At 40.5% G+C, this 27,354-nt stretch overlaps 1 protein-coding gene across 11 annotated transcripts in view; it reads right to left on the bottom strand.

Annotated features, from left to right (window-relative positions):
- LOC124171709 (rho GTPase-activating protein 190) overlaps window positions 1-27,354 on the bottom strand; it is a 647,547-nt gene that overhangs the window by 415,765 nt on the left and 204,428 nt on the right. For all 11 annotated transcript variants that reach the window (XM_046550979.1, XM_046550973.1, XM_046550982.1 and 8 more), the window contains 2 exons: window positions 14,205-14,375; window positions 13,879-14,130 (listed from right to left, as the gene is read on the bottom strand). In XM_046550979.1, coding sequence (XP_046406935.1) covers window positions 13,879-14,130; window positions 14,205-14,375 — 423 coding nt within the window. The remainder of the gene's footprint in view (window positions 1-13,878; window positions 14,131-14,204; window positions 14,376-27,354) is intronic.

Below are 27,354 nucleotides of genomic sequence, written 5' to 3'. Positions count from 1 at the left end.
CACTCATGGCCAGAGCAGGTGAGCCACTCCACTCTCCTTCCTGAGTTAACCTTACCACACAATGAGCTTTGGCTGTGCCAGCTCATGTCTTTCCTTGGATTCCCTAATTCCAAGATTGAGCAGCAATACATTGAAATTAGGGATGTGTCGATTCTCAATACCTATTCTCGATACCACCGATTCTTGCGACTAGGTATTGGTATCGAGAATCGATCGCCTAAAGTCGATACCGATACCTATACCAAACATGTCAAAAAGTACTGATACTTCATGACTACTGATACTGATTTAACTTGCCGAATAATCCTAATTAATTTTGAATGTATGATTTATCACGTGAATATTTTTTGAACAACGACATTTCAACTCAATTCAATATACGATTACTATCGGGCATTACCGGCATTACTACTGCGGGTAAGCGCAGCGATTGCAGTAAAGTTTGTCATTTGTTTTATTTCAATGCGTGAGTACCGCTGTGGATTGCACAGAGAAAGGAATAGTGAACGCTTAGGGAGTATAGTTCTGGTGATAAAGTTTGGTGAATAACCTATTATAGTTCACATGTTATAATTAAAGTTTAGTAAATTGTTTATTTACTAAACATAACGTTATTTTTTACCTACTTTCATTCCAGAATCCCAACTAAGCCTAGTCAATGTAATGGCTTCAGAAGCTTGGAAATATTATAAAATCGACCCAAACAATGAGAAGTTTGCAATATGTGGCATTTGTGACAAGTTAGTTCCAAGAGGTGGCACTAGTAAAACGACAACTAACTTGTTAAAACATTTGAAAACTCATAAAAAACGTGGACAAAAACTTGAAAGTGCGGTATTTACTAGGCCCAAACCTAGAATTCTAACCCAATCAGTGTCAAGTGAACCAAGTACAAGCATTGAAATAGGGCATGGATCCACTAGTAAAATAGAAGCATTTTTCAAGCCCCGAATTGAAGCCTCCCTGGGAAGTACAAGCATTAGGCCTAACTTGGATACTAGTGCTGTAAGTCTAGAATGTGACGATACTGATGATCCAGATGACCTATCAGAGTTGAGCATAGATGTAAGTGACCACTGTGATCATTATACTGAATCTGGATCTGAACTGCCAGTAGGCCAAAGTGCATACTCGCCGACATCCGATACATCAGGATCACCATCACTTTATCCAAAGGTGATCAAGATAAAAAAAACGAAGCAGCTTACCCTTGAAGGCACTTTTGACAGGGTAAGAAAATTTTCTCAGAATGACGAAAGGGCAAAAATGATAAACAATTTAATTGCAGAAATGATTTGCATTGACCTCCAACCATTTACAATTGTTGAAAATAAAGGGTTTTTGAAACTTTTGAGACACTTAGAACCAAGGTATACTGTACCATCAAGGAAGACTTTTTCCAATAAAATTTTATGTGAGATGTATACTAAAGTCATAGTTGAAGTAAAGAGTGAGCTCAAAGAAGCAAAATATATAGCCATCACCACTGATATGTGGACGTCTATAGCTCAAAATGACTTTATGGCCGTTACATCCCATTTTTACAAAGAAGACAGAAATGCCATTACCTTGACCCACAGATGTTTGGATGTGGCACCATTTCCAGAAGTATCACATACAGGAGAATGCATTTTAAATTTTCTCAAGTCAGTTTTTCATGAGTGGGAAATTTCAGACAAGATTGTTGGAATTGTTAGGGATAATGGACCAGACATCACAGCTGCTTTGAATATAAGTATTTATGAGGCTTTTTCATGTGTTGCCCACACCTTGCAACTAGTCATTAAAGATGGCTTCCTTGGCAACCCAAAGATGAACAATCTAATTAAAAAATCAAGAAAGTTAGTGGGGAATTTTAAGCACTCTGCTAAAATCTCGAAAAAGTTGAAAGCTGTCCAACTACAGCTAGGCATTCCTGTGCATCGTATGGTACAAGACGAGCCTACCAGATGGAACAGTACTTATTATATGTTGAAAAGGCTTTTGGAGCAGAAAGATGCAATTATATTGTTGTCAAGCAAAGGTGATGCAATTCTTTCGGTGGATATGATCCCTGATGACTGGAAGACAATGGAATTTGGGGTGCAGCTACTGGAAATATTTGAGACAGCAACAAATCAACTAAGCAAGGAAAATTCTACAATATCTGAAGTATGCTTATATGATTTTTCAGCAATTGTAAAACCTTGGAAAAACTTACTTATTGTCTGTAACCTAAGTTACAGAAATATAATATAACTTAAGTAATATAACTTAACCTATAATTTTTTTTCCAGATTATTCCCCTGATCCACAAGTTATGAAAGTAACTAAAAATCAAGATGTTTCAGGCTCTGGTCTCATGGGTCTAAAGAATGATTTAATTTCCTCAATGAAAAGGAGATATCCCTCAGTTGAGACAAATTTAACCTTGGCATGTGCCACCATCCTTGACCCAAGGTTCAAGGACCTCCCGTTCCAAAGCCAGGACCATTTGCTGGCTGCCAAAAATAAATTGCTAAGGGAAATGGAAGGGGAAGACTCATTCAATTCAAGAATACATTGGACAGATTCTTCTACAACTAGTGGTGTCCCAGTCTCAGTAGAAGAGTCAAGTAAGGAACAAGGTTTTTGGACACGATATGCTGAGATTTTTAGCCAGTCATCCCCTGTGCAGCAGCCAACATTAGTGGGGTATGCAGAGGAGCTTGAACAATACTTGCAAGAGCAACCACTTAACCCAAATCAAGCCGACATGTTGGGCTCTTACTGGTTTTCCAGTCCTCATTTGAGACTGAAACAAGTTGCAAAAAAATATCTGTTTGTGCCTCCATCAACTGTTTTTAGCGAAAGACTATTTTCAGCATCAGGAAATATTTGCGATCAAAAAAGAAATCGCCTCGACCCAGAGAGGATTAAAATGTTGGTTTTTCTAAACAAAAATCTGAAATAGGCTTACATGTAAGTGTCACGGATGAACATATTTAGTTCATGATTTTAAAACTAATCTCACATAATCTTAAGCAATTTCTTATGTTTTTGCAATGTATCTTAAATATTAATGGCATATGTTACTTATGTGTGACTAGAAAAAATGGTTTTATGGACAATATAATTGTTTCTATTTTCGTGAACATCTTAGGACTATATTTTTGAAATGGATGTTTTAAAAGCAAGTAATAAAATTAAGGTTTTTTTGCAAGAACAACTTCAAATAAAACATTGATGGTATCATTGGTATTGGTATCGGGAATCGAGAATTTATATTATAGGTATCGGAATCGGTATCGAGAATCGATAATTTTAGGTATCGACACATCTCTAATTGAAATATAATTCACAAGTCAAATGCATCAAAATGTCATCTAATATTTGAAATATTACCTGCACAAAGCATCAAAGCATTACCAAGTACATGATAAAGGTTAAAGGAAGTACTGTATAACCTTGTGTAAAAGACGCACCTATCTAAGAGACGAACCCCTATTTTGAGCACCAGGGCGAAAGGAAAAAAAAAAATTTTGCAGCATTTTTTAAAAATTCTATCGCTCGGTGGTGCAGACATATGCCTGGACTTTCAACAGTTATCAAAACAGGGTTCCCACTCTAATAACATTATAAAATTCACGGTTTTTTCCAGGTTTTCACTGCATAAATGTCATCAAATTCACGGTTTGTAGATAAGGGATTTTAGGCAGAAATACTGATCACAGAACAATCATCGGCCGAACGTTAACTAAAAATGTACCAAACACAACAAATGCCTTGAATGCAAATGCAGCAATGAAAGTGCTATCTCCACTGACGTCACCTATAGTTAACAAAATTCAGGTCCGTCTAAAGGGTGTGAGTGGGAAAATGGAAGGTGGCAGGGAAGTGAAGAAGTGCCTGATTTTTTGCCAGGGTTAATGCCTTCCAATCACAAACTTAAGGTCTATGTGCTGTCATGGCACACGGACCAATTAATATTTGCGCTCCGAATACATGTGCACAGATAAATGCGTGCAGACAGTATCTGCACGTGACTCGGCCTTGAAACGTGATCGATATATCGATTTTTCTTTTAATCTGTCCATTGTAGTTCTCTACAATCAAGTTTGAGAGATTTCTAAGGTTTTATGACGAACTTCACGGCTATTTCCAGGTTTTTTCAAGGTAGACGAAATTCACGGCTTATTCGCGGTTTTAAGGTTTTCACGGTTGAGTGGGAACCCCGTCAAAATTTCCACTTTCAATACTAAAAATTTATGTGGCATTTTTCTGCTAAATTTAAACAATATAAATGGTGCTAGGAGATTAGTAAGTATTCACTTGTAGTCTTAACCTTATGATGCTTACTATGGATGGCCAGATCAGATACCTCGGATCCAAATAACCATGGATAATGTCTTCAACTTATACTTTGGATCTAAATTTGTTGAAGACATTGAATCTGAATATGAAATTTTAAATCAATGCTTTCGTGAATGTAACATCCCATAAGAGGAAGTAGAAAGAGTTCCGATCCTCTCTTTGCACATACTATTGCACTACGATGCTTGTACTACCCATGAACAATTTTGTTTAAAAGCTCTAGTAGGAGTATTGCGATAAAATTTCAGCCATGGAAAATTCTAAGGCGAAACACGACAGGCACATAGCGTGAATCCTCTCAAGAGATTGAACAACAATCAGGGGAACCTCAGTGCCAAAGATAATAACCACGGCTTAGATTTCACAAAAACCACCCTCAGCCCTCCATCAGTCCATGCCTCTTACGGTTTTTTTCCTTTCCAAGACCACACAGATTATAAATCATTACCTTCGAAGGAAAATATCAAGTTACATGGGAACAATGGAAATGTGTTTCATCCTTACCCCATCTCACCGACTGACCTTTTTCAGTCTACCAGCTTCAATTCTCCCAGTTTTTGGAGGCCAAATGTCACCTACTGTCAGAAGTAAGTCACCTACTGAGCCCGAAGATATCTTGATAGCTTTCAGCAACTGCATGATGCGCACAAGTTTCAAAAAATAATTAGACCTAATGCAATGCACATCTGACAGCCCAAAGCTTTATAGTTACAAAAAGGCTACTAATATTCAGCACAGTCCAAACAGTACAATTTCCAAAAGAACAAGCGTGGCATGAGCGCATTCAAACAAGATGAGACAGACAGGAAACTTCAGGCAACGCAAACTGCGTATATCCATGGAGTACGTATATGTAGAGGGGCCACCGCATGTACAAAAATCGTATGCAGTTTTGGTGTAGTTCTGGAACAATTTATCAGATGGCAATGAACAATTTTTTGCTATTTTTTGAATTTGCTTGTTCCACAAGTCTATAAATATATTCTGAAGCAGAAAGGGTTGCTACGTTTAGTGGAGACAATAGTTATTCGATTTTGTTTAAAACAATTGTCATAAAAAATATTTCCTCAAATTTTGGCTAGTTACTTGACTTTTCTGAGCTTATATTCCTAATCCATTTGCCGGCAGACTGTTCTTAGTATTAAGTTGAAACTTGCAGGAAACGTTTATCGTACATATCTTTCCATACTGGTAAACTTTAATTTGTTCATAATTCAGTTTCAACATTGTTATGTGTGTTTATATATCTTTCGGACGAAAAATCTGGAATTTTGCAGGGTATAAATCAATCTTTCTGGTAACTTTCGTATCTTACGATATAGGTCCATACATGCTGCATATGAAATTTGGATAATACTATAAATTTATTTTTGGTGAAAGAATTGTACCTTTATCTTGATTACAACGGGAGTTATGAATTTCTAATGGCCGCACCTCGTCAGGCTTTCCTTACTAGCCTGAGTCTGCACTGAAAGCTCCTATCTCCCAAGGAGATCGTTTTACCATCAGATAGGATGGCGAGGTGAGGCTGTTGTTTTGACGAGGAAGAGATTTTCAGTGGGGGAAGATTTTTTCACTTCAACAGACAATATAAATCCTACTGATGTTCATCACTTCGTTGAACGATGAACATATTGATGAAATACATTTCGCGTAGTGTGCTTCAGAACTTCAGTTAGGAATTACCTCACTTTGGTGAAGTGTAAATGTTATTTACAACATTAAGTGCCGGAATATTACAATAAAATAGGAATGCGAGATTGGATCCCTACACTGAAAAACAATGCATTGTTTGCTTGTCACTAACGATCATAGTCTCTTCACCACAGTAGGTAACTAAAGCTTTAAAAGTATTTGGTAACCAATTCTGAAGCGCGCTGCAGCCAACGAACACAAGAGGTATGCATCAGCAGTAGCGTTATATTTTTGGGAATAAGGGTGGTCGGTGACCTTGATTTGTTAGCATAATGGCGGGATGAGTAATGGCCCATTCTGTTACCATGTGGAAAATGAAAATGGTTCTTTCAGCTCAACTTAAACTTCGGGTCTTATGTATGGGGGCAGGGATCATCTAATGTATGATTTTGTCTTTCCTTGAGACCTTATTTTGATCATAGTTGTGATAATCGTCGTCTCGTCAATAACAAGACACATTGTCATTTGAGAAAAGTTTTGTTTTAAGCGTAAGTCGGTTTACATTTAGTAGAGGTTCTGAAAAGAAAAACAAATAGCAGCTGCAACTGGGCACGAGTTCACTCATTGCTTAAATTCTTGCCGTCGAGATATGAATCTCTTCTGCCAGGGGCCGAAAAATGAAATATCCAAAGATACATTTTACGCGGTGAGCATTTATACAGCAATATCAAATGGAGTATTTTTAGCATGTTCCGATTGTAAGTTGTTGCGGCACTAGAAAAAAAGTGGCAATTCATAGCTTTTGATAGTTCAAAATGTTTTCAAGAGCCAAACTCAGCAGACCCCAGTGGAATGCCTTGATCTGCGCTCTCTTCCAGCCTATCGCACGAATCGTACACCGATGGGCGGCTGTCATGCAAGTGTGCCAGCTATTGTCTGAATCTCTGGCGTTATAAACACGCTAAGTCAATATTTAAGATGGAAACTGCCTCGCCTTCCCCTGGATGACCGTAATGCACTGCGATCAGGAGTGTAAATCACTGACTGCTAAGCTAAAACACAAGTAGGTGTATACAAAAGCGACGCAATACGCGTCTGGGATTAAGATAACACTCGTTAGCACTACATGCGATGCAATATGTACTAACGACTGGAAAAGGTTAGTTTTCAGTGTCAAAATCAGAAAACCTTCTTTCGCTTTCAATAAAATAAATGTTGATTAAAAATTGTTTTTATAAATTAGCTATTAAGAGATATTTATTCTTGATGTATTTCTCCATACATGGAGAGCAGGCTTGCAGATCTTAGAAATTCAAACCATTTGCGAATTAATGCACGAGGAAATATTAAATTTACATCATGTTCATTGAAAGCAATGTAGGCCATGAATAGCTGATATAGGACACACCTTAGATCGACACATTTAATCCTTTGATTCATTGATTGCCATGGGCTCCTGATACTTACTTCTATACTATTTCATCCAGCAGCTGAGATTCTCATCCTTTGTTATCATCAGTTAATTACTAAGTAAATGCTGGGGTCAGAGCTTGTTTATATCGAAATTCAGAAACGAATTGATAATTAAAATGAGTTTTTCATTCTGCTTTACTTACGTACTCACGTATTAAGATTCAGTTGCATGTATTTACTATAAATTTGACAAAATATTAATTTTTTGTTTCACCTGTGCAGCAACTGGGGACAACCACTTACAACTCATTTTTATCATACATTGAAAAAGTAAATTTAGAGTGAATATTAAATGTTCATTACAAACCTCAGGCTCATATTCCATCTCCAGCTTACGGAACCTCTCTGCTTTTGAAAGCATTGACTTTCTCAATTTCCTTATATGAGGTTTATCGCTAAATTGATATCTGAATATTAACAGAGCTTTTTTACCAATTCTGATAAACCTCTTCAATGGCACAGCAAACCCTCAACATCCTTGGTTATTCCTGGAAATGTTCTTTCCATGATTAATATTTGACACCTGTCCTCAATTGTTTTCTTCCCGGAAAAAGTTTTCTTGCAGTTAATGCATCCACTTTTCGCTAATAGTCTCTTAAGGAGATATCTAGCGAAGTAAACGACTGAGCAATGTTCCAAAGTTAAAACTTCTTCTTTAACTTCCACTGTATTATCCTAGACAAATGACAACCACTTGAGCTGTCATCTTCTTCCTCCTCTGTCTCTTGGTCTGCTGATGGCATGCTACTACTAGCAATTTGAAATACAGTAAAACCCCTTATTTACACTTTTCTAGGGACCCAAGAAAAAAAGTGTAAATTGCGGGAAAATGCAAATCGTGGGAAATAGAGAATTTTCACTTTTATTCATATACTGGCTTTGGAAATGTTAATTTTTTAATTGTTCACTAAGCATTATTCCATAACACTGTTTCCCTCTGAAGCACAGTGTTTTTGCTTGCAGCAAAAAGTTAAAAAATAATCCTGTTTTGTCTGCACTGAAAACATCTTTTGGGCTGTAACCTTCCAGAACTCTAATATATTCAGATTCTTTCCACTGAGTTGCTGTCTCTATGTTAACATCTTTGCTTTCACCACTCACCATCTTATATACAAGACTGTACCTATTTTTGAATCTGTCCAACCAACCATTATAGATGCCGTGGAATCTTCGATTCCCAATCTTGTGGGGAAATACTTTTTCTCAAGGGCCTTTGGGCCTGTTTACACGATACATTAACACTTACGAGTTAATTTCTGCTTGCATGAATGATTTTTGTGGACCGGAACGGGACATGTATGAATGTAGACAGGGGCAGATCCAGGATTTTTTTCTGGGAGGGGCACAGAGGGCCTGACAGGCAAAAGATCTTGTCTTAATTGAGATTAAAAACAAGATTTAACAATGACTTTACAAAATTCTCTTTATTTTTATATCAAAGTTATTCTTATTGAATTAAATGATTGAGCCTCCTTGAGTAATACACAAAACAAAGTGAACATAATGATGACCATCAGGGGCCGATCCAGGATTTCTTTCTGGGGGGCACAAGGAATATGCCGTATCCAGAATTTTGATCTGGAGTGGGGGGGGGGGGCACAATGATACCACGTTATACAAAACGAACGCAATGATAACCGGACTGTATTAAAAATCTTGCATATTTTTAAGCGTATGGGAGGGCACGTGCCCCCCCCCCTCCCCCATAGATCTTCCTATGATAACCGTATTCAAATTTTGTCTTTTTTTTTAAGCATCTGGGGGGGCACGTCCCCTTCCCCTAAATCCGACTATGAATGCATGAACCAAATTTGAACAGGTTCTATTTTCTGTTCGTGCATATACGCACAAGTTGGGTGAATACACGGTGCATTTTCGTGTTCATAATTTAGACATTAACTTGTACAGGTTAATGTACTATGCAAACAGGCCTTTAGATGACACCATTTGCTGGGACATTTGATGATCTTGCACCTAAAAACTACTCTTTTAGAATTCGTTCTATTTATTCTTACCTGGAATTCTTCACATATAATCTCTTTTTTGATAAATGTCCGCACTGGTTTGCATATTTTACAATGGCATCGCGATTTTTCACCACGGTATTGTATGTTGCGACTGGGAATCCGAACGGAATGCCAGTCCCAACATTCGAGTCGCCAGCGTTTGAATCGATGCGGGTTCCGGTGTGGGAATCAACTATCTCGTTTCATTTTCTCGTCAATTAAAAATGTCCGTTTATCTGACCTACTCCTCGGCGATCGAGTGCGTAGTACAAACTGTCTTGGGACTTCATAATTTTTTAAAGTTACAATACTTTGCGATACACTGCTATTTGAATAGGATAATTCAAGTTTAAATAAGTTTTTTAAGTATTTAATTAACCCATAATTGCTACGCAACTGTTGAATGAAGCCAGCGCAAATGATCCCAGTTGTCGGTCAAGTTATATAGTTCCGGCATTTATCACGTCTGGTTTCCTTTCAAACTCTCGTATCAAATTATCGACTACATGATTATTGTCAACATTCCTTCAGGAGTTCTTGCGTTATAATTAATACATAGCTCGATTGCTCAATACACCATACTTTCATATCGTGAATCTTTTCGCCGCTGGCAGAAAACGAGATGACGTAGTTCAACTTTCCGACGTTAGTGGCGTTCTGTCCCGCCACATTCAAATTCTTCCCGAAAATAGTTCTCATTACGTCTTTTTCTCTTAGATTTTTAAATAAAAATGCGCGAAAGGAAGCCAAAAGACAGTTTTAAGGGCTGATATGCGCGATTAATTAATTTACTACGCAAAAAAATTTTTTTAGTCGGCACGTCGTGATGCACATGGCGGGAAAACGAAAAAAACACGGCGTAAATACAGGGTTCTATTTACATTGGAGAGATAGGAAATATGACGGGACCCAGAAAAAAACTTGCAATTTGCGGGAAAACGTAAATTCCGATAACGTAAATACGGGGTTTTACTGTAGTACAAATTGATACAAATATTCTCATGAATGAGCTAGTGTTTGTCACCCACTCTCCTCTCCTTAGGATCCCCTTCCCGAAAACAAATAGTCAAATTCTTTCTTCACCCACTCCTTAACTGACCCCAGCCTCCACAGGGTTTCTCCATCTACCCATCCTCTCTCCGTATTGTGTTGACCATTTTTTTCCATCTGCATTCCCTTCTGGGAACCCCCGCTAATTCTCACTCCTTTCTCAGCTACCCTTTGGCTAATCCTCTCCCCCGCCTCTTTCTTGCTTCGCTACTTATTCCCACCTCTCCATTTCTAATGACACGCCACCTCTCTTTTTACCCTACCCCCTTTTTACTCCTCTCAATCCTCCGATTATTCTACAGTTAAGTCTAGAGTCCTCTGAGCCAAAATGCATTGTATGCATTAAAATGTCGTGGAAAATTGCCACCATCTTTTATTTAAATAAATGTGAATTCTTTTATATATTTTTTTGCATGTTGTTGTTCGCAAACTTATACATTTTTTACGTCCTTTATTCCTGAAATATGAAACTCCAAACAAAAAATTCCTATTATCATAAATACGTCTCCGCTTTCGCATCAAATTTTCAGCGTAGAACTAATTGATTTCCTTGCCCTATTAAATGGTATGCAGAAAGTTTAAAAAGTGGCTCAGTATCATGTCTTCCATCAAAAGACCTTCAGCGATATTATCTCTCAAATTTGAAAAAGTTCCAGTACCGTATTGTGGAAGGCTGTAGTACTTTGTCAAAGGAATCATTCTGTCTCGCATACTATTACACTGCTAAATGTAAAACCCCTCCAACATCCATTCGATATTCGATCATAACTCCTCTCACAATTTCATCAAAATCTGTGATGGTCGAGTGAATAACTCCCTGATCCTATCTGACTGATAGCCTATTCGCTTAATTAGCGAATATATATTTATAGGGCCCCCCTGAAAATTCCCTCTCTCTCCTGCTTGGCTTTCGGACAGCAATCTTTGAAGTGCACTAGACAGTTTCAACACTTATTCACAGCTGCATGTTGTAAAACTGTTTTCAGTAATAATGGGGAAAGCCAAGCAGAGAGAAGAGGGAAGGATTCGTGGAAGACGTACCTCACCAGGCGTGAAAGAAATCCCTCCAATAGGACCCAGCCTATTGTCCCGATTATGCTTGCTGGGATGAGTAAAACTGATCTCTCAGCCCAATGTAAACATAGTCTTCCCTTCCTTCGATGCTTGGAAGACTGACAGAGAGTTAGGAAGAGGGGACGGCGGCAAGGAAAGGGGAGACCCGAGGGACAGGTTACGACCTTGAACGCTGACTCTCTCGCCTCTTGCTCGCCACTCCAGTGCCATCTATTTATTTATTTATTTATTATCAAATTCCCCATAAACAGCACATGATGGCCTTTTACAACGAGGGTTTCCAACATTAACAAAGTACAACACAAACATCCATGCCCTGGATAGGGATCACCTATCAACAAGGCAGGATTTGAACCCACAACCTACGGTTTGGCAGGCGAGGACTTAACCGCACCGCCACCGAAGCCGGTAATTTATCTGCTCATTGAGAATTAATACTGTTGATACGATTTCCTCCTATGCCGTGAGCCCTCTAGAATATACTTACTCTATGGTACAGTGCAACCTCGATATAACGACACCCCACGGTGCACTAATAAACACTCGCTATAGCGAATTGTCGCTTTACCGGAGGTGGAGCAAATAATAGCCAATATACCTGTTGCGAACAGATATACAGGAACAGGAGTGGTGCGGCGACAGATAAACATCTATCCGATAAACATAAGCATAAATCCAGACGAAAGGCGATGTTTTTTTGCATCACTAAATTTCCTTACTCAAATAACGACTAACTATTCAAACAATTTATAAGCGCCGCACTGAATAAAAATCATGCATAGCATTGTTTCGTCAATCATTATATTTATCTAACGACAGTTTACCACATAAATTTGAGACTTAGAACTCCATTAACTTCATTTCTAACAGATCGCTAGCAGTTACAGAGGTTAAGGAGTCTTGATAAAAGTCTTCCAGCGGTGAAACCCTCGCTATGGCGAGAGCCAACGCCGAAAGGGTCTCGTAAAAACGAATTTTTTAACATGCTTATTATAGGGTCAATTGACGGTGCATCGGCTATGTCTCGTAATAGCGGGGGTGTCACTATAGCCCGTACTCGCTTTAACGAGGTTCCACTGTATATCACATTGCTGAGCCTTCGCCCCTCTGCTTTGAAGGTAACGACGTCACCTGCAAGATCGGACATGTTTGTGCCTTGCTCCATCACTCGTAGCCTCGTTGCTTGAAAGACAGAGGGCGTGCACTCCTTCCCCTCAAATTCTCCTTCGGCGCTCTTCACTAACAAGCATTTCCAATTTCTTCTATCCGACATTTAGTCCAACAAAGTACACACTCGTTTGAATTTTTTTAACCACAGGTTTTAACACCATTATAATTTTCAATTGCAATAATCCTCATAATTACATCTGAAGATGATTTTTGAAAAATCAGGTCCTTAGAGTAAATAATAGTAGTAGTAATAATAGTAGGTCCTGAAAATAACTCGGCAAGACATGTTTTGACTATTAACAAGGTATTATCTTTCACCACTATGCGTTTATCTAAGTTTAATATGCCATTACTATATGCAGTATAAATTCCGTGGTATGCCCAATCGTAGCAGTAAATTTAGTGTGCCCTCTGGAGCAAAACACCCTGCACACGTTCATCACTGAGGTACCCAAGGGACAGTGCGATGCTTCTGAGCAAGAAATGCAAACAGGAGCATTGTAAAAATACCTCACTAAGGGAGAAACTCGTCTGTCTGCCACTTGTTTTTGACCTGGGGTTTTAGATGACTGACTCACATTGGAAAGCAACGCCACTCAGTTCCCCTTCGGCTTGGGTTCAAGGAAGGAGGGTGAGGGTGTGGAAGATAAGAAATTCGTGTGAAAGATGCACCCTCATTTTCAACGGCAATATCTGGGAAAAAAAGTGCATCTCTTGCACGCATTAATACATTAAAATGAAAATGCAGTAAAAAAATCTCATTTTTGTGACGATAAATTTTAAATGTTCATTCTTTTTGCTGTGTGCTCTTTGAGTATCATTAATTTTACTACAATTCCGATGAATAAGAAATATTCATGGGAATTATAATTAACACCCCCATATTAACACTCCATACATCCTCAACTTTCCCACACCATGGACAATTTCCTAATATATCTACTTTAAAATTTGGAGTTCGTTATTAAATACCCTGTTAAATTATTAACGTAATTAATTATCACCAATTTTATCTCATACCCAAAACACTACCAGAAGAAATACAATGTCAACAAAAGAAATACAAAATAGAAATTTGTGGTCAGAAATTGAAAAATAAGTCATAAATAATAATAAATAAGAGGACAATACAACTTACTTGAGCGTTGCAAGAGAGGCTTTCCGTTTGGTAGAATAGACTAGGATAAAGCCATGCACCAGCTCTTCCCTGAACGCGTTAGCACCATGATAAGATGAAATAATTACTTCCACTTTCCGCTTGGAATCACCAAGAAAAGTCTCTAAGATAATGCTTCGATCACCACTTAAAAAACAGCATTGATGACTCAGCAGGGGGCCAAGGACATTTTCAACAGAATAGGGATCGCCACAAAACATACACATGATGATCCTGAAAAGGAAGAATGGAGGTAAAAGAATGCAGACTCTATTAGAGATTAATAACCACCCACGAAATGAGCATACCTAATATCAGGCTCTGAACACTCCATCACAGACTGATAAATATTGAGAAAGCCAGCTCGGTGATGAATGCTTTGAATTAGTTGTCGCAATGCATCTCCAACAAGAGCGGCATTGAAACGCTGCCCTGGCTCCATCTCTTCCAAGGAAACATCAATAAATGGACACTGCAAGCTGAAAATAATATACAACACAAAACATGATTCACATCTTGTAATCAAATCAGCATAAGAAGACCGTCAAAATAACATGGTTATCAACAGGCACAAATCTAGTAAATGTTAGCAGTGTAAGAGACAGAAACAGCAGACTCAACTTCCGTTTCCACCCTTTTCACGCCCCCAACCCATCACCTACACACTCTTTCATATTCCTTCCCAAGTTTCTGTCTCTGCGAAGAGTCAGATCGCTTTACTCCCTCGTATCCTGTGGCAGTTCCATCCTCCCGTGGGAAACTGTAGAGCTTAGTGAAAGAATAAGACGATTGCTGAGGATGGAAAGGGAGGAGGAGGGGAGGTCAGCGGAGGGGGTCGTTGGGAGGCGGTCGTCGAGTAGTCGGATGTGTGGCGGCGAAGAATGTAAACGAGTCGAAAAGAATCATCTCTCCGTAGTCTATGAGTTTCCTTCCAAAAATCCCTGCCAATTGATCGGCAACACCCCTTAGAGCATTGGGGGTCCTACACTGGTGTCAAGAAGTGGGAGAATTGGCATATTTTTGGAAAGACTCATTGATTACGATGGCGGCGAGAGTGAGCCTGGGAGGCCAGGAGATGGATTTGCAGCAGGCCATCACAGAGATGAGCAAGAAATTATGCGAGCTCGAAGCGGACAACGAGAGACTTCAGCGAACGGGGACGGCTTCTGGGGAGGAAGGCGGGCGGAAAAACTTCGGCCTGCTTTCGGCTAATGAAGCGTTCTCGGGAAGACCAGGAGAGTCCGTAACGGCCTTTTCAGACAAAGTGGAACGCGCAGCCAATTTGGGGGGCCTCTCTGACGCCGACAAACTGAATGCAACAATCCTGAAGTTGAACAGGGAAGTGGCCGAATTTTATCATAGCAAGGAAGAGTGCCGAGGGGCCGCGACGTTCGAGGAACTAAAAGCGCAGCTCTTGCAGAGGTACCGAACGAAACGGAGTACCAGTTTTTTTAGGGAGCTGTTAACCAACATAAGAAGGGGCGCTGAAGAAGACTTGGAAGCCTTCACAGACAGGGTGCGAAAAATCAACAGCCAGACGCATGACGTGGCCGGGTCCGCGGAGCATGCCGCCGCGACGCGCTATGAGGCAGATCAGCACGCCATTGATGCCTTCCTTAATGGTCTCTCAGGGGAAGTGGGCAGACAGTGCCGGCTGATGTTGCCTCAAAATTTTGACGAGGCGGTCGAGGCCGCCATTAGGATCGAGGAGGTGGAGAGGCGCCCCTTGAGAGAGGAGCCTGCGAGCCGCCATGTCTTCCGGGCTCCAAGGGAAGGTAAATGCTTCAACTGTGGCGAGATGGGGCACATGGCAAGGGAGTGCCGAAATCGGAGGCGCTGCTTCAACTGCGGAGGTGAGGGCCACATCTCCCGGGAATGCAGACGGAGGCAGCAGACTATGGAGTTAAACGATGGCGGGGCCGGCAACACCGCCAATTCCGGCCCCTACTAGATGTCTTCCTTCCGAGGGTGGAGAAAAAAGGCGGACCTATGGATTTGGTGGCGGTGGTGAGCATCAGAGGAAGAAGGGCCAGGTTCCTGTGTGACACTGGCGCTCAGGTATCCCTCGTGTGCAGTGATGTGTGTGGGAATGAGGGTATTAACCCTTTCATTGCGTAACATTTTCTCAGAGTTGTTTCACATTGTTGGAGAATTTTTTTTCACTGCATTCACTTTGTTTTTCGAAAATATGAAAACAATTTCAATAAAAAAGGGATTTTTATATTAATTTGACAATTTACTAAACAATTTGTTAATGGCATCACAGTGATGCCATCCGCACCCATGTGATAAATGCTCCGGATATTTATGCAACCCGTTACACAAACATTATAAACAACGGACAACATATTTTTACATAGCAACTAAGAAGCTTGAAATAATTTCTTAAATGATGGCGGAATTGAATTATAAAATAAGATAAATAATTTTTCAAATGTCATCCACTATCCATGCATCAGATTTTGGGTAAATAAAAGTTTTCGAATTTTAATTTTCACATCTAAATTTTTAAATTTACTAGTAACTTAGATGTGGATGCAAACATATGAAAGTTATTTTATCTTTTTGCCATTTTCTTTTGCGTTAATGCTGAAAATATTAACTATTAATTGTGAAATTCTTTGAAAAAAGGGTTCAAACATAGTCCTGGAACATCTGCACATCATAAACCATCAGAGTTATACTGATTCGCCACTTTAGTCGTTCTAAGGACGTGAGGAGGATTATTTCTTCTGTTTGTCCTAAGAGTTTCAGTGGTGTGTCTTTTTGAGTAACTCAATAGATATTTGAACAGATTATTATAATTTTTATGACGATTATAATTTTCCATGTATAAACTCAGTAGAGTAGCCACGGGAGGGGGGGTTATGGGTAACAACCCCCGTTGAGGTGCTAAAAACAGGTAAAATGGCCCCCGCACCCTCCAGAAGGGCCCTAAAACCTCCGGCAAAAACCCCCCATTTCAAAATCGTGGCTACGCGACTGTATATACTGTAACCACTGAGGAGAAATCTATCGATTAATTTTCGCACGACTTTGTTTGCATGTCCCCTGCCTCCAACATCAGGATCCTTCGCCCCAGTGTAAATTATAGCAAGTTGCACGAGGCCATTAGGCTCAGAAAGCATATATAATGTTATGCCGTGTTTGTGACGCCAAAGCAACATGGACTAATGAAGCAGAGTTCTTTAAACATGTAATAAATTTCTTTCGTTCTTTGAGTGAATAATTTCAAAAGGGGTCGAATTTTATGCAAGGGGTCTCTTGGTATCGGATCATCTACTCCAGGGTTCCTGCCAAACTGCACACAACGGAAAATTAGTTGAAATCGGTCTCGGGAAAAAGTGCTGTGAAGGAGGGAAAAATCGAAGATATTTTCCTACCTTTTCCAATAATCTGGAATGGATGGCCATCTTACAATACTTCATACAATCATACATTAGGTATATTGGACCAAAAATGTGTCCCATACCCCACGAGTAAGATTCCTATGCTCGGTTATCCTTGAAGAACTGCATGTTGAGAGGCATTGGCAATATGGACCAAAGCCTTTCAGACGACAATATTTCCTCCAGCTCCACATACTTGCATCCTCAACGTAAACCTCAGTTAACACCTATAAAATTTACTACAATAAAATACATTACACTTACAAAATGCACAAGAATGATGAGGTAGCTCTTTTACTGTCAGAAAGAGATGTAAGCGTTAAAGTTTAGAACCGACGTACAAGAAATATCTAAACGTGAATGCTCCAGATAAAACGGCAACGTATAGTAATCCAAAAATAATTGTTTCTTTGCGCATAGAAATTTTGCTGACTTTCTTTTCTGATTATAATAGCTCTATTTGGTCGAAGTAAAATATGTAAATTGCTTCAAAGTTAAAAAAAAACCTTCGCGGAGAAGACCCAATGCAGCGTTCCATGCATACACTGGAGTAAATTGTGCCAGAGGTAGTTTTATTGCGAGGAGATATTCTAAGCCTAGTTGACCAAAGGCTGATACATAAACGGTCTTTGGAGTTTGAAAATAGGAATAAAGTTAAAAATGAAGATGTCTCCCATATTCCACGTAAGTGGCTAAATATATGTAAAATACCAAAATGTCCGATGGAAAAAGGCCATGCGGTAATATTAGAAAAAAAATTTCTATAGAGGAGTGAAAATGCACGCAATCGAAAGATGTCCGAAGGAAAGACTGTACTAATAACGAGAGTCGCAAAAACTGAGAAGGAAGAGCTGACCTTTTCTACGACATGCACACAACAGAATAGTTGCATGGATTTCTAAAAAGAATGGCAAAAATACTTCTAAAAATAGAGATAACAGGCGACACAGAGCGACTTGTAGTCTATTCCGCGGTGACGGAAAACGACTTTTTTATTTGAGCCCCGAAATTCGATCATTCTTTCCCCAAGGATTTCCCCAATTCTAATTTCTTCTTCAAAATGGAAAAAATATAAAAGTTTCCCTAGAACCTTCATTATTTCCCGTGAATAACGAATTGGTGGTCGTAATTATTCCCACCTAGTAACTTTAACAAACTCATACGAAATAAATGAGAAAAAGTCGAAAACTCTTATTTCTTCTTTCGTAGCCAATATAATCAGACCCCTATTGAAAGGATCGTTCAGAAAATGAGTGGCAAATATATTATGGAAGAATGTTAGGAGTTATAACGGCATTATGTAAATATTAAGTTTAAACATTAATAAAAACAGCAACAGATTATTCAACTGTGTTTAGCGTGTGTAGGTATAGTGACCGTAATTTGAAATACGAAAATATTTTTCGTCAATGAGATGAATGGAAATATTGTTTGAAAATTTTTAATAGGGCTAAAACGAAAATAATAACCTTCAAATGTGGCAACACTTAATACAAATATTCAGAAAAGTAAAGAAAATATCACATTTAAATTTTTTTGTAATGGCAAAAATCTTACAAATAAAAAAGTACTCCATAAATGTAAAAAAAGATTACTCAAAAAATATAAGCTATTTTTCAAAAACGGAAGGCATATGCAGGTAGCCTAATCCATTTTATGAGCGGGAAACCATCATGACAGTATATAGAACAGAGCGGAGGAGCGTTGGGAGCGATTGAAGGACATAGGCCGGCGTGGCATCAATGTGATGCCACCCGCCCGTTGGCAGGACCTACACTGGGCATCAATGCTATGCCATCCGCACTCAAAGGGTTAAGCGGTCCCCTTATCGCGTGAAAGGCATTACTGGTGACGTGGTGAAAAGTTTTGGGGAAAAGGTTGTTGAATTTTTTGTAAACGGGGCTCAATATAAGTGTTGCATGCAAGTTGTGAGTGAACTAGGGGATTACGAGGGGATATTAGGTTTAGATTTCCTAGAAAAATTAGGTTGCCATATAAACATTAAACAGGGGACACTCTCCGTAGGGAATGAGACCTGGGGTTTGAGGTGCAACCACGGGGAACAAGCGAATGTAGGAATAATGAAAGAAATCCGAAAGCGCAGTGACACAGGGTTTTTAATCCGCTCAATAGAGACAGAAACATTGCCGGGTAGATATGAAAAACTAACAAGTGTCAATGTACCTGACCTACAAATCCCTATCGGCGCTGATATCCTTATTGAACCAAACTTTGAGGATCTGGAGGGCTGTGTAGTGGCTAGAAGCATGTCAAGAGTGAATGGAAACCGTGAAGTAATAGTTCAAGTAGCTAACTTCAACGAAGGAGAGGTAACGCTAAGGAAGGGAACGATTTTAGCTTCCGCTACACAATGGGAAGATAGAGGAGTGGATGAGGAAGCTGATTGGGGTCCGCGAGTGCATGCGGTGCGGCGTTGCGAGGGCGAAGTCTGTTTTGCGGATAAATTAAACTGCGGGGAAAGTGATGCTCTATTGCCAATTCTTGAGGAATATAAGGATCTGTTTTCCGGTAAGGGTCTTCCACCGCCGACAAAATTGGTGACACTGTAAGAGACAGAAATAGCAGACTCAGCTTCCGATCCCACCCTTTTCACGCCCCAACCCATCACCTACACACTCCATATGTTTCCCGAGTCATGCGTTTCTGTCACTGCGAAGAGTCGAGTCTCCTTACGCTCATCTTCCATCCTCCCGTGGGAAACTGCAGAGCTGGGTGAAGGAGAAAGAAGATGGCTGAGGATGAGGAAGGGGGAGGAGGGGAGGTCAGCGGAGGGGGACCGTGGAGACGCGGTCATGGGGAGTCGGACGCGTGATGGCGGAGAATGTAAACGAGTAGAATAATAAAATCATCTCTCCGTAGTCTATGAGTTTCCTTCCAAAAATCCCTGCCAATTGATCGGCGGCACCCCTTAGAGCATCGGGGGTCTTACACTGGTGTCAAAAAGTGGGACAATTGGCATATTTTTGGAAGGACTCATTGATTACGATGGCGGCGAGAGTGAGCCTGGGAGGCCAGGAGATGGATTTGCAGCAGGCCATCACAGAGATGAGCAAGAAATTATGCGAGCTCGAAGCGGATAACGAGAGACTTCGGCGGACGGGGACAGCTGCTGGGGAGGAAGGCGGGCGGAAAAACTTCGGCTTGCTTTCGGCGACTGAAGCGTTCTCGGGAAGACCGGAAGAGTCCGTAACGGCCTGTTTAGACAAAGTGGAACGCGCAGCCGACTTGGGGGAACTCTCTGACGCCGACAAACTGAATGCAACGATCCTGAAGTTGAACGGGGAAGCGGCCGAATTTTATCATAGCAAGGAAGAGTGCCGAGGGGCCGCGACGTTCGAGGAACTAAAAGCGCAGCTCTTGCAGCGGTACCGAACGAAACGGAGTGCCCGTTTTTTTCGGGAGCTGTTAACCAACATAAGAAGGGGCGCTGGAGAAGACGTGGAAGCCTTCGCAGACAGGGTGCGAAAAATCAACAGCCAGACGCATGACGTGGCCGGGTCCGCGGAGCATGCCGCCGCGACGCGCTATGAGGCAGATCAGCGCGAACTTGACGCCTTCCTTAATGGTCTCTCATGGGAAGTGGGCAGACAGTGCCGGCTGACGTCGCCTCAAAATTTTGACGAGGCGGTCGAGGCCGCCATTAGGATCGAGGAGGTGGAGAGGCGCCCCTTGAGAGAGGAGCCTGCGAGCCGCCATGTCTTCCGGGCTCCAAGGGAAGGTAAATGCTTTAACTGTGGCGAGATGGGGCACATGGCGAGGGAGTGCCGAAATCGGAGGCGCTGCTTCAACTGCGGAGGTGAGGGCCACATCGCCCGGGAATGCAGACGGAGGCAGCAGACTACGGAGTTAAACGATGGCTGGGCCGGCAACGCCGCCAATTCCGGCCCCTACTAGATGTCTTCCTTCCGAGGGTGGAGAAAAGAGGCGGACCTATGGATTTGGTGGCGGTGGTGAGCATCGGGGGAAGAAGGGCCAGGTTCCTGTGTGACACCGGCGCTCAGGTATCCCTCGTGTGCAGTGATGTGTGTGGGGATGAGGGTATTAAACGGTCCCCTTATCGCGTGAAGGGCATTACTGGTGATGTGGTGAAAAGTTTTGGGGAAAAGGTTATTGAATTTTTTGTTAACGGTGTTCAATATAAGTGTTGCATGCAAGTTGTGAGTGAACTAGGGGATTACGAGGGGATATTAGGTTTAGATTTCCTAGAAAAGTTAGGTTGCTGTATAAACATTAAACAGGGAACACTCTCCGTAGGGAATGAGACCTGGGGTTTGAGGGGCAACCACGGGGAACAAGCGAATGTAGGAATAATGAAAGAAATCCGAAAGTGGAGTGACACGGGGTTTTTAATCCGGTCAATAGAGACCGAAACATTGCCGGGTAGATGTGAAAAACTAATTAGTGTCAATGTACGTGACCTACAAATCCCTATCGGCGCTGATATCCTTATCGAACCAAACTTTGAGGATCTGGAGGGCTGTGTAGTGGCTAGAAGCATGTCAAGAGTGAATGAAAACCGTGAAGTAATTGTTCAAGTAGCTAACTTCAACGAAGGAGAGGTAACGCTAAGGAAGGGAACGATTTTAGCTTCCGCCACACAATGGGAAGATAGAGGGGCGGAAGAGGAAGCTGATTGGGGTCCGCGAGTGCATGCGGTGCGGCGTTGCGAGGGCGAAGTCTGTTTTGCGGATAAACTTGTGCATTTAAACTGCGGAGAACGTGACGTTCTATTGCCAATTCTTGAGGAATATAAGGATCTGTTTGCCGGTAAGGGTCTTCCACCGCCGACAAAATTGGTGACACATCATATTCCAACGTCTAGCGAAGGGCCAATCTATAGGAAGGCATACCGCACGCCATTCCACCAGAAGGAAATAGTCGATAGGCTAGTGAGGGAGCAGTTAGAGGCGGGTGTCATAGTGCCTAGTACCAGCCCCTGGGCCGCCCCAATTGTTGTTGTCCCTAAGAAATCGACTGATGGGAAAGATTCGTATAGGTTTTGCGTAGATTACAGGGCATTAAACGCCATTACGACTCCTGATGTTTATCCCCTGCCGAATATAGTCGAGACCTTGGACTATTTAGGGAATTGCCGATACTTTACTACGATGGACTTAACAAGCGGTTACCATCAAATTCCAATGGACAGAGAGTCACAACCAAAAACGGCATTTAATACGGAGAGCGGGCATTGGGAATATACGCGAATGCCGTTTGGGCTACGCAATGCCCCCGCCAGTTTCCAGCGGCTTATGGACAGCGTTCTGCGCGGGCTGAAACCGGCGCATTGTCTCGTCTATTTAGATGACGTGGTAGTGTTTAGCTCCACAATTGAAGAACATGCAGAACGACTGAGGGGCGTTTTGGAGAGACTGAGAATCGCAGGTTTGACTCTGAAATTTGATAAATGCCACTTTGCCCACGACAAGGTGAATTACTTGGGTCATGTGATAACGAAGGACGGAGTTTTTCCCGATCCATCGAAGCTTTCGGCAGCAAATGAATATCCCACACCCAGTTGCACGAAGGAACTACAGTCCTTCCTAGGTTTAGCCAATTACTACCGGAGGTTCGTGAAGGACTATGCCAGTATAGCAAAGCCCCTGACGAGACTGCTGAAAAAGGGGGCAACTTTTAGCTGGTCAGACGATTGCGAAGTGGCGATGAGGGAGCTTAAGTCAGCGCTTACTAAAAGCCCTATTCTAGTGTACCCAGATTTCAGAAAAACTTTCATCCTTTCTACGGATGCCTCAAATTATGCCTTAGGCACGGTTCTATCGCAGGAGATATACGGAGAAGAGCATCCCGTCGCTTATGCCTCTAGACAATTGAACAGCGCCGAAACAAATTATTCAGCCACGGAGAAGGAACTCCTTGGGGCCGTATGGGCTACGGGACATTTCAGATGTTATTTATTTGGTCGAAAATTTAAAATCATTACAGACCACGCGGCCCTCAAATGGCTATTGAGTCTTAAGGATCCTAACAGCCGCTTGGTAAGGTGGACGTTGAAATTGAGCGAGTTCGACTATAAAATTATACACAAACCAGGGAAGCTTCATTCAAACGCCGACGCACTCAGTCGGAAGGTACGAACGGTTGAACGAGGGCTATGCGACGAAATAATTTACTATCAGAACGACGACGCCGAATGCAAACGGTTGCGAATGCAGATAGGATTCTTTGTGAAAGGGGGCGTTCTCTATAAGAAAACCAAAGATGGTGATAAAATAGTGGCCCCCGAGAAATTGAGGAAAGATATAATTAAAAACCTCCATTATCATCCATTGTCGGGGCATCTAGGGGTCCGGCCTACGCTCGAGAGAGTGCGGGCATCATACTGGTGGCGAAATTTAGCGAAGGACATTAAAGAAGCTCTTAGAGACTGCGTCGCATGCCACCGTCGAAGCCCTTACGGGAGAACAAGGGAACCCATTCAGGAATTACCCTCTTCCGATAGACCATTCGATTTCATTTCTTTGGACACCATCAGGCCCCTTCCATGTAGTGAGTATGGTAACAAATACATTCTATCTATTATTGATAATTTTTCCCGTTACCTAGAAATGATTCCTTTACCGGACCAAAAGGCGGAGACGATCGCCTCGGCATTCGTGAGAAGGTGGATTCTAAGGTTTGGGGTACCGGCCAAGGTTCTCACGGATCAGGGTGCAAACTATATGTCCGATTTCTTTAAAAAAGTGTGCGAACTAATGAAAATTTCCAGACTTCGCTCTTCTCCTTACCATCCAGAATCGAACGGGAAAGTGGAGAGGGTACATAGAACAATTGCTGGTATACTTAGCCACTACGTTAACGACAAAAACACACACTGGGATACCCGAGTACCGTACGCTGTTCTCTGCTATAATACAAAAATTCATCGCAGTACAGGCTTCTCGCCTCATGAAATCGTTTTCAGGCACGTCATGCGATCTCCCTTCGAGTCCTTTGAACCGACATTGGGACAGTTTGACAATAAGTATCTTCAGGGATTGAAAGAGAAATAGAGTATGTGCACGTTTTTGGGAAGTGATCTTAAAAAAAATTTAAACCTCAATTAGGCTAAATTCCGAGTCTGAGAATAGAGAGGTACTTTTTAAGTGAGATATTAATTATTAAAATTTGCAAAATTAATGATACGCTGAAACACCAGTCGGCCATATTCTCAAGACTGTGACGTCATTTTGTTCGATGTGTTCTCAGGCATACCTTGTTCTTTAGGGTGAGCCCCTCTACAGCGTATACATACTGAGTTCGGAAAGAAGCCATGGAATGGCTTGTGAACTAGATTTAAAGGGTGTACATGCCATCATCTACATCTTTTAATTCATTTATTTCTCGGTTACGCTTACAACAAGACTCTACCAACTTTTCTACCTTGAACTACCTAATCATATTTCTTACTCCTCGGTTCTCGCATTTGCGTTCGTTTGATTTTCAGATTTATAGTGACATTAAAATTAAGAGTCACTTAAACAGTGATGATCCTTGAAAATAGTACCACTTAATTCGTGAAAACTACATCACTAATTAGTAACTAACTTAGTAACAGTACCCGTACTACTAACTAAACAACGAAAAATTAATTTTCGATAAAAAGTGATAGTTTGGGTATTCAAAATGTTTGTAATTCAATTCCAAACACAGTGATGCCAATATTTTCCAAATCAAATGTGAAATAAGCTCATTATTAGGTATCGCAAGTCAGGACTACTTTTTGGAAATGCACCGCGCGCAGGGATTCCTCGCTTAATGGATAGTCATAACAAGACAGTTGTATCTTGAAAACTTACAAACTTATGCTGTGAAGAAATGTCAAATGAACCAATTTTTAAATGGTGCTAACAAATGCTTCGAAAATCATATTGAAACCGAAAGAATGAAAAGTTATTGTCTGATCTATGAAACATTTGATTTCCAGCCCATCATACATCCGGACCAAGTTTTCAATAACATTATTTTTAGATATACCTCACAAATGCTATTCATAAACCTCAACCAAGCAAATGTATATTTGACTGACATATCTCTGTTAGCGAAATGAAAATAACTTGTAGAAACATTGAGATAATCAGAACTCTGCTTTTGAATACATTAATTCTACGAAAGAACAAATACGTTGATAAAAAGTGCGTTTTTTTTAAAGAAATTAAGATCAGATTACTGCTTAGACTGGACCAAAATGTAACTTCAGTTATTTGTGCTTACATTTCAAACCTTAAATAGCCCAGAAGAAGAAGATTCCAGCTCAGTAGCAGCAATTAAATAATGAACTAAAGATATTCATCCAGTCACCACGGGCCATAACTGAATATGAAAAATTATTTTTCCCGAGTCATTAGGTTAAATAATAATAGAATAGAAAATAGTTAAAAAGATAAATTAAATTATGATCGCTATTTGAAATGATAATAATACAAATAAAGATAGTTATCTACGTGCCGGCACTTTTACTTCCGTAAACCTTCGAATCGTGCTAACAAACTTTTGGCCAATTACCTACTGTTAACAATCTTACTTAATTCACTTAGACCTAATTTCCGATGAGGTTTCCCGTCGATTGCTCTTTATTATGAATGAGGCAACACAAAATAAAAAAGCTCCAGCTCAACATTAAAACTTCCTGCCGAGGCATATAGGTATAGTCCAACATAATCAGCACGGTCAATCATTGAAGCATCCACTTTCGGGATATTATTTGAAGAAATCTTCACGAAACCTGATTCCATGATAAGCACTTAAACGTATTTCCCTTTACACAGATCAGGGGCCGTATTCTGTATTTCGTCGGTACCGCACCGGTCGGTTTCCCTTCCCAGCCCACCGACAGCACATCATTCCGTACCGACGACGGTTTCCATACCGACGACGGCTAATTCAGCGATTCAGTATGGTAGTCGGTATCAAACCAGTCGGTACGGTTCCCTCTCCTTCCCAAACAGGGAAAATCCGAATATATCCGAAGTTTCACGTGTCTCCACCAATGAAAGAAGGGTAAAAACAAGTGAAGACTCATTGGCACAGTTTGTTGACGTCATTCTCAAACTTTTTATTTGCGGAAATTATGACTTATTGCTAGATTAAGATAAACAATATTGGATAAGTTGTTAACAATGCTTATATAATGTGTGGTAGTAATGCTGTACCTACAGAATCAAAGGAAACAATATTACAACATCACAATAAAGTTTGTATGTGATGGAGATTGTTGTTGCTGGAATGAATTATTGAAACTATCCTTGAGATCGTAGTTTTTTAAAATATTGGTTCCGTATAATGCTATTTATTCATGATTTGGTTATATAGTCGTCATTATGTAAGTTCCGTTTAAATGTTATCTACGGAAGGTTATGCCATTGGCACCGTAGCAGACGAAAATAACATACCATGGAACGTGAACGTAGGATTCAAATGCAATTGTAAATGTCATATTAGAGGAACAAGTTAGGAAATTGTTATAAAAATATGGAGCTGGGTGTAATTAAAAGAAGTGTAATGACGAGGAAGTAAAAAAATTGTGATTGGGTGAAATACATATGTATAAGTTGCGCATTCCAAGTGAGAGAAAATGATAATATTGCGGTAAACCTCATACTTATTAACAAATATCTTCTTTTATCGTCAAGGGAATCAATGGCTGACGATGAAATGAAATATAGTTGCCTGTTACAAATGAAAGAAACTGATACCGTTGTGGCAAACTTCATACTTAAATAAAAAGATCTTATTTCTATGCCGAGAGAAACGCCAATTGATGATTGAGTGAAATAACAGTCGCCTATTCAGAGTGATATAAAGTGATAACAATTCGGCAAAACTCATATTTAATCAAAAATATATTTTTTATGTCAAAGGAGCAAATAAATGATGATAGAGAGAAATAAAGCCTATTACAAGCGAGTGAAAGTGGTAACATAAATGAGAGAAAGTCATTATATGTTAGCAAACCTCATGTTTATTAACCATTATCTTATATTTCTGTCAAAGTAATTAATATAGATGATGACACAGTGAATTATAGAGGCGTATTCGAAGGGGCAGAAAA

This window comes from Ischnura elegans, chromosome X, assembly GCF_921293095.1.
Source record: "Ischnura elegans chromosome X, ioIscEleg1.1, whole genome shotgun sequence".
Classification (NCBI taxonomy): Eukaryota; Metazoa; Arthropoda; class Insecta; order Odonata; family Coenagrionidae; genus Ischnura; species Ischnura elegans.
The sequence above is the reverse complement of the archived record's forward strand: the minus strand, read 5'-3'. Positions and strand labels throughout refer to the sequence as shown.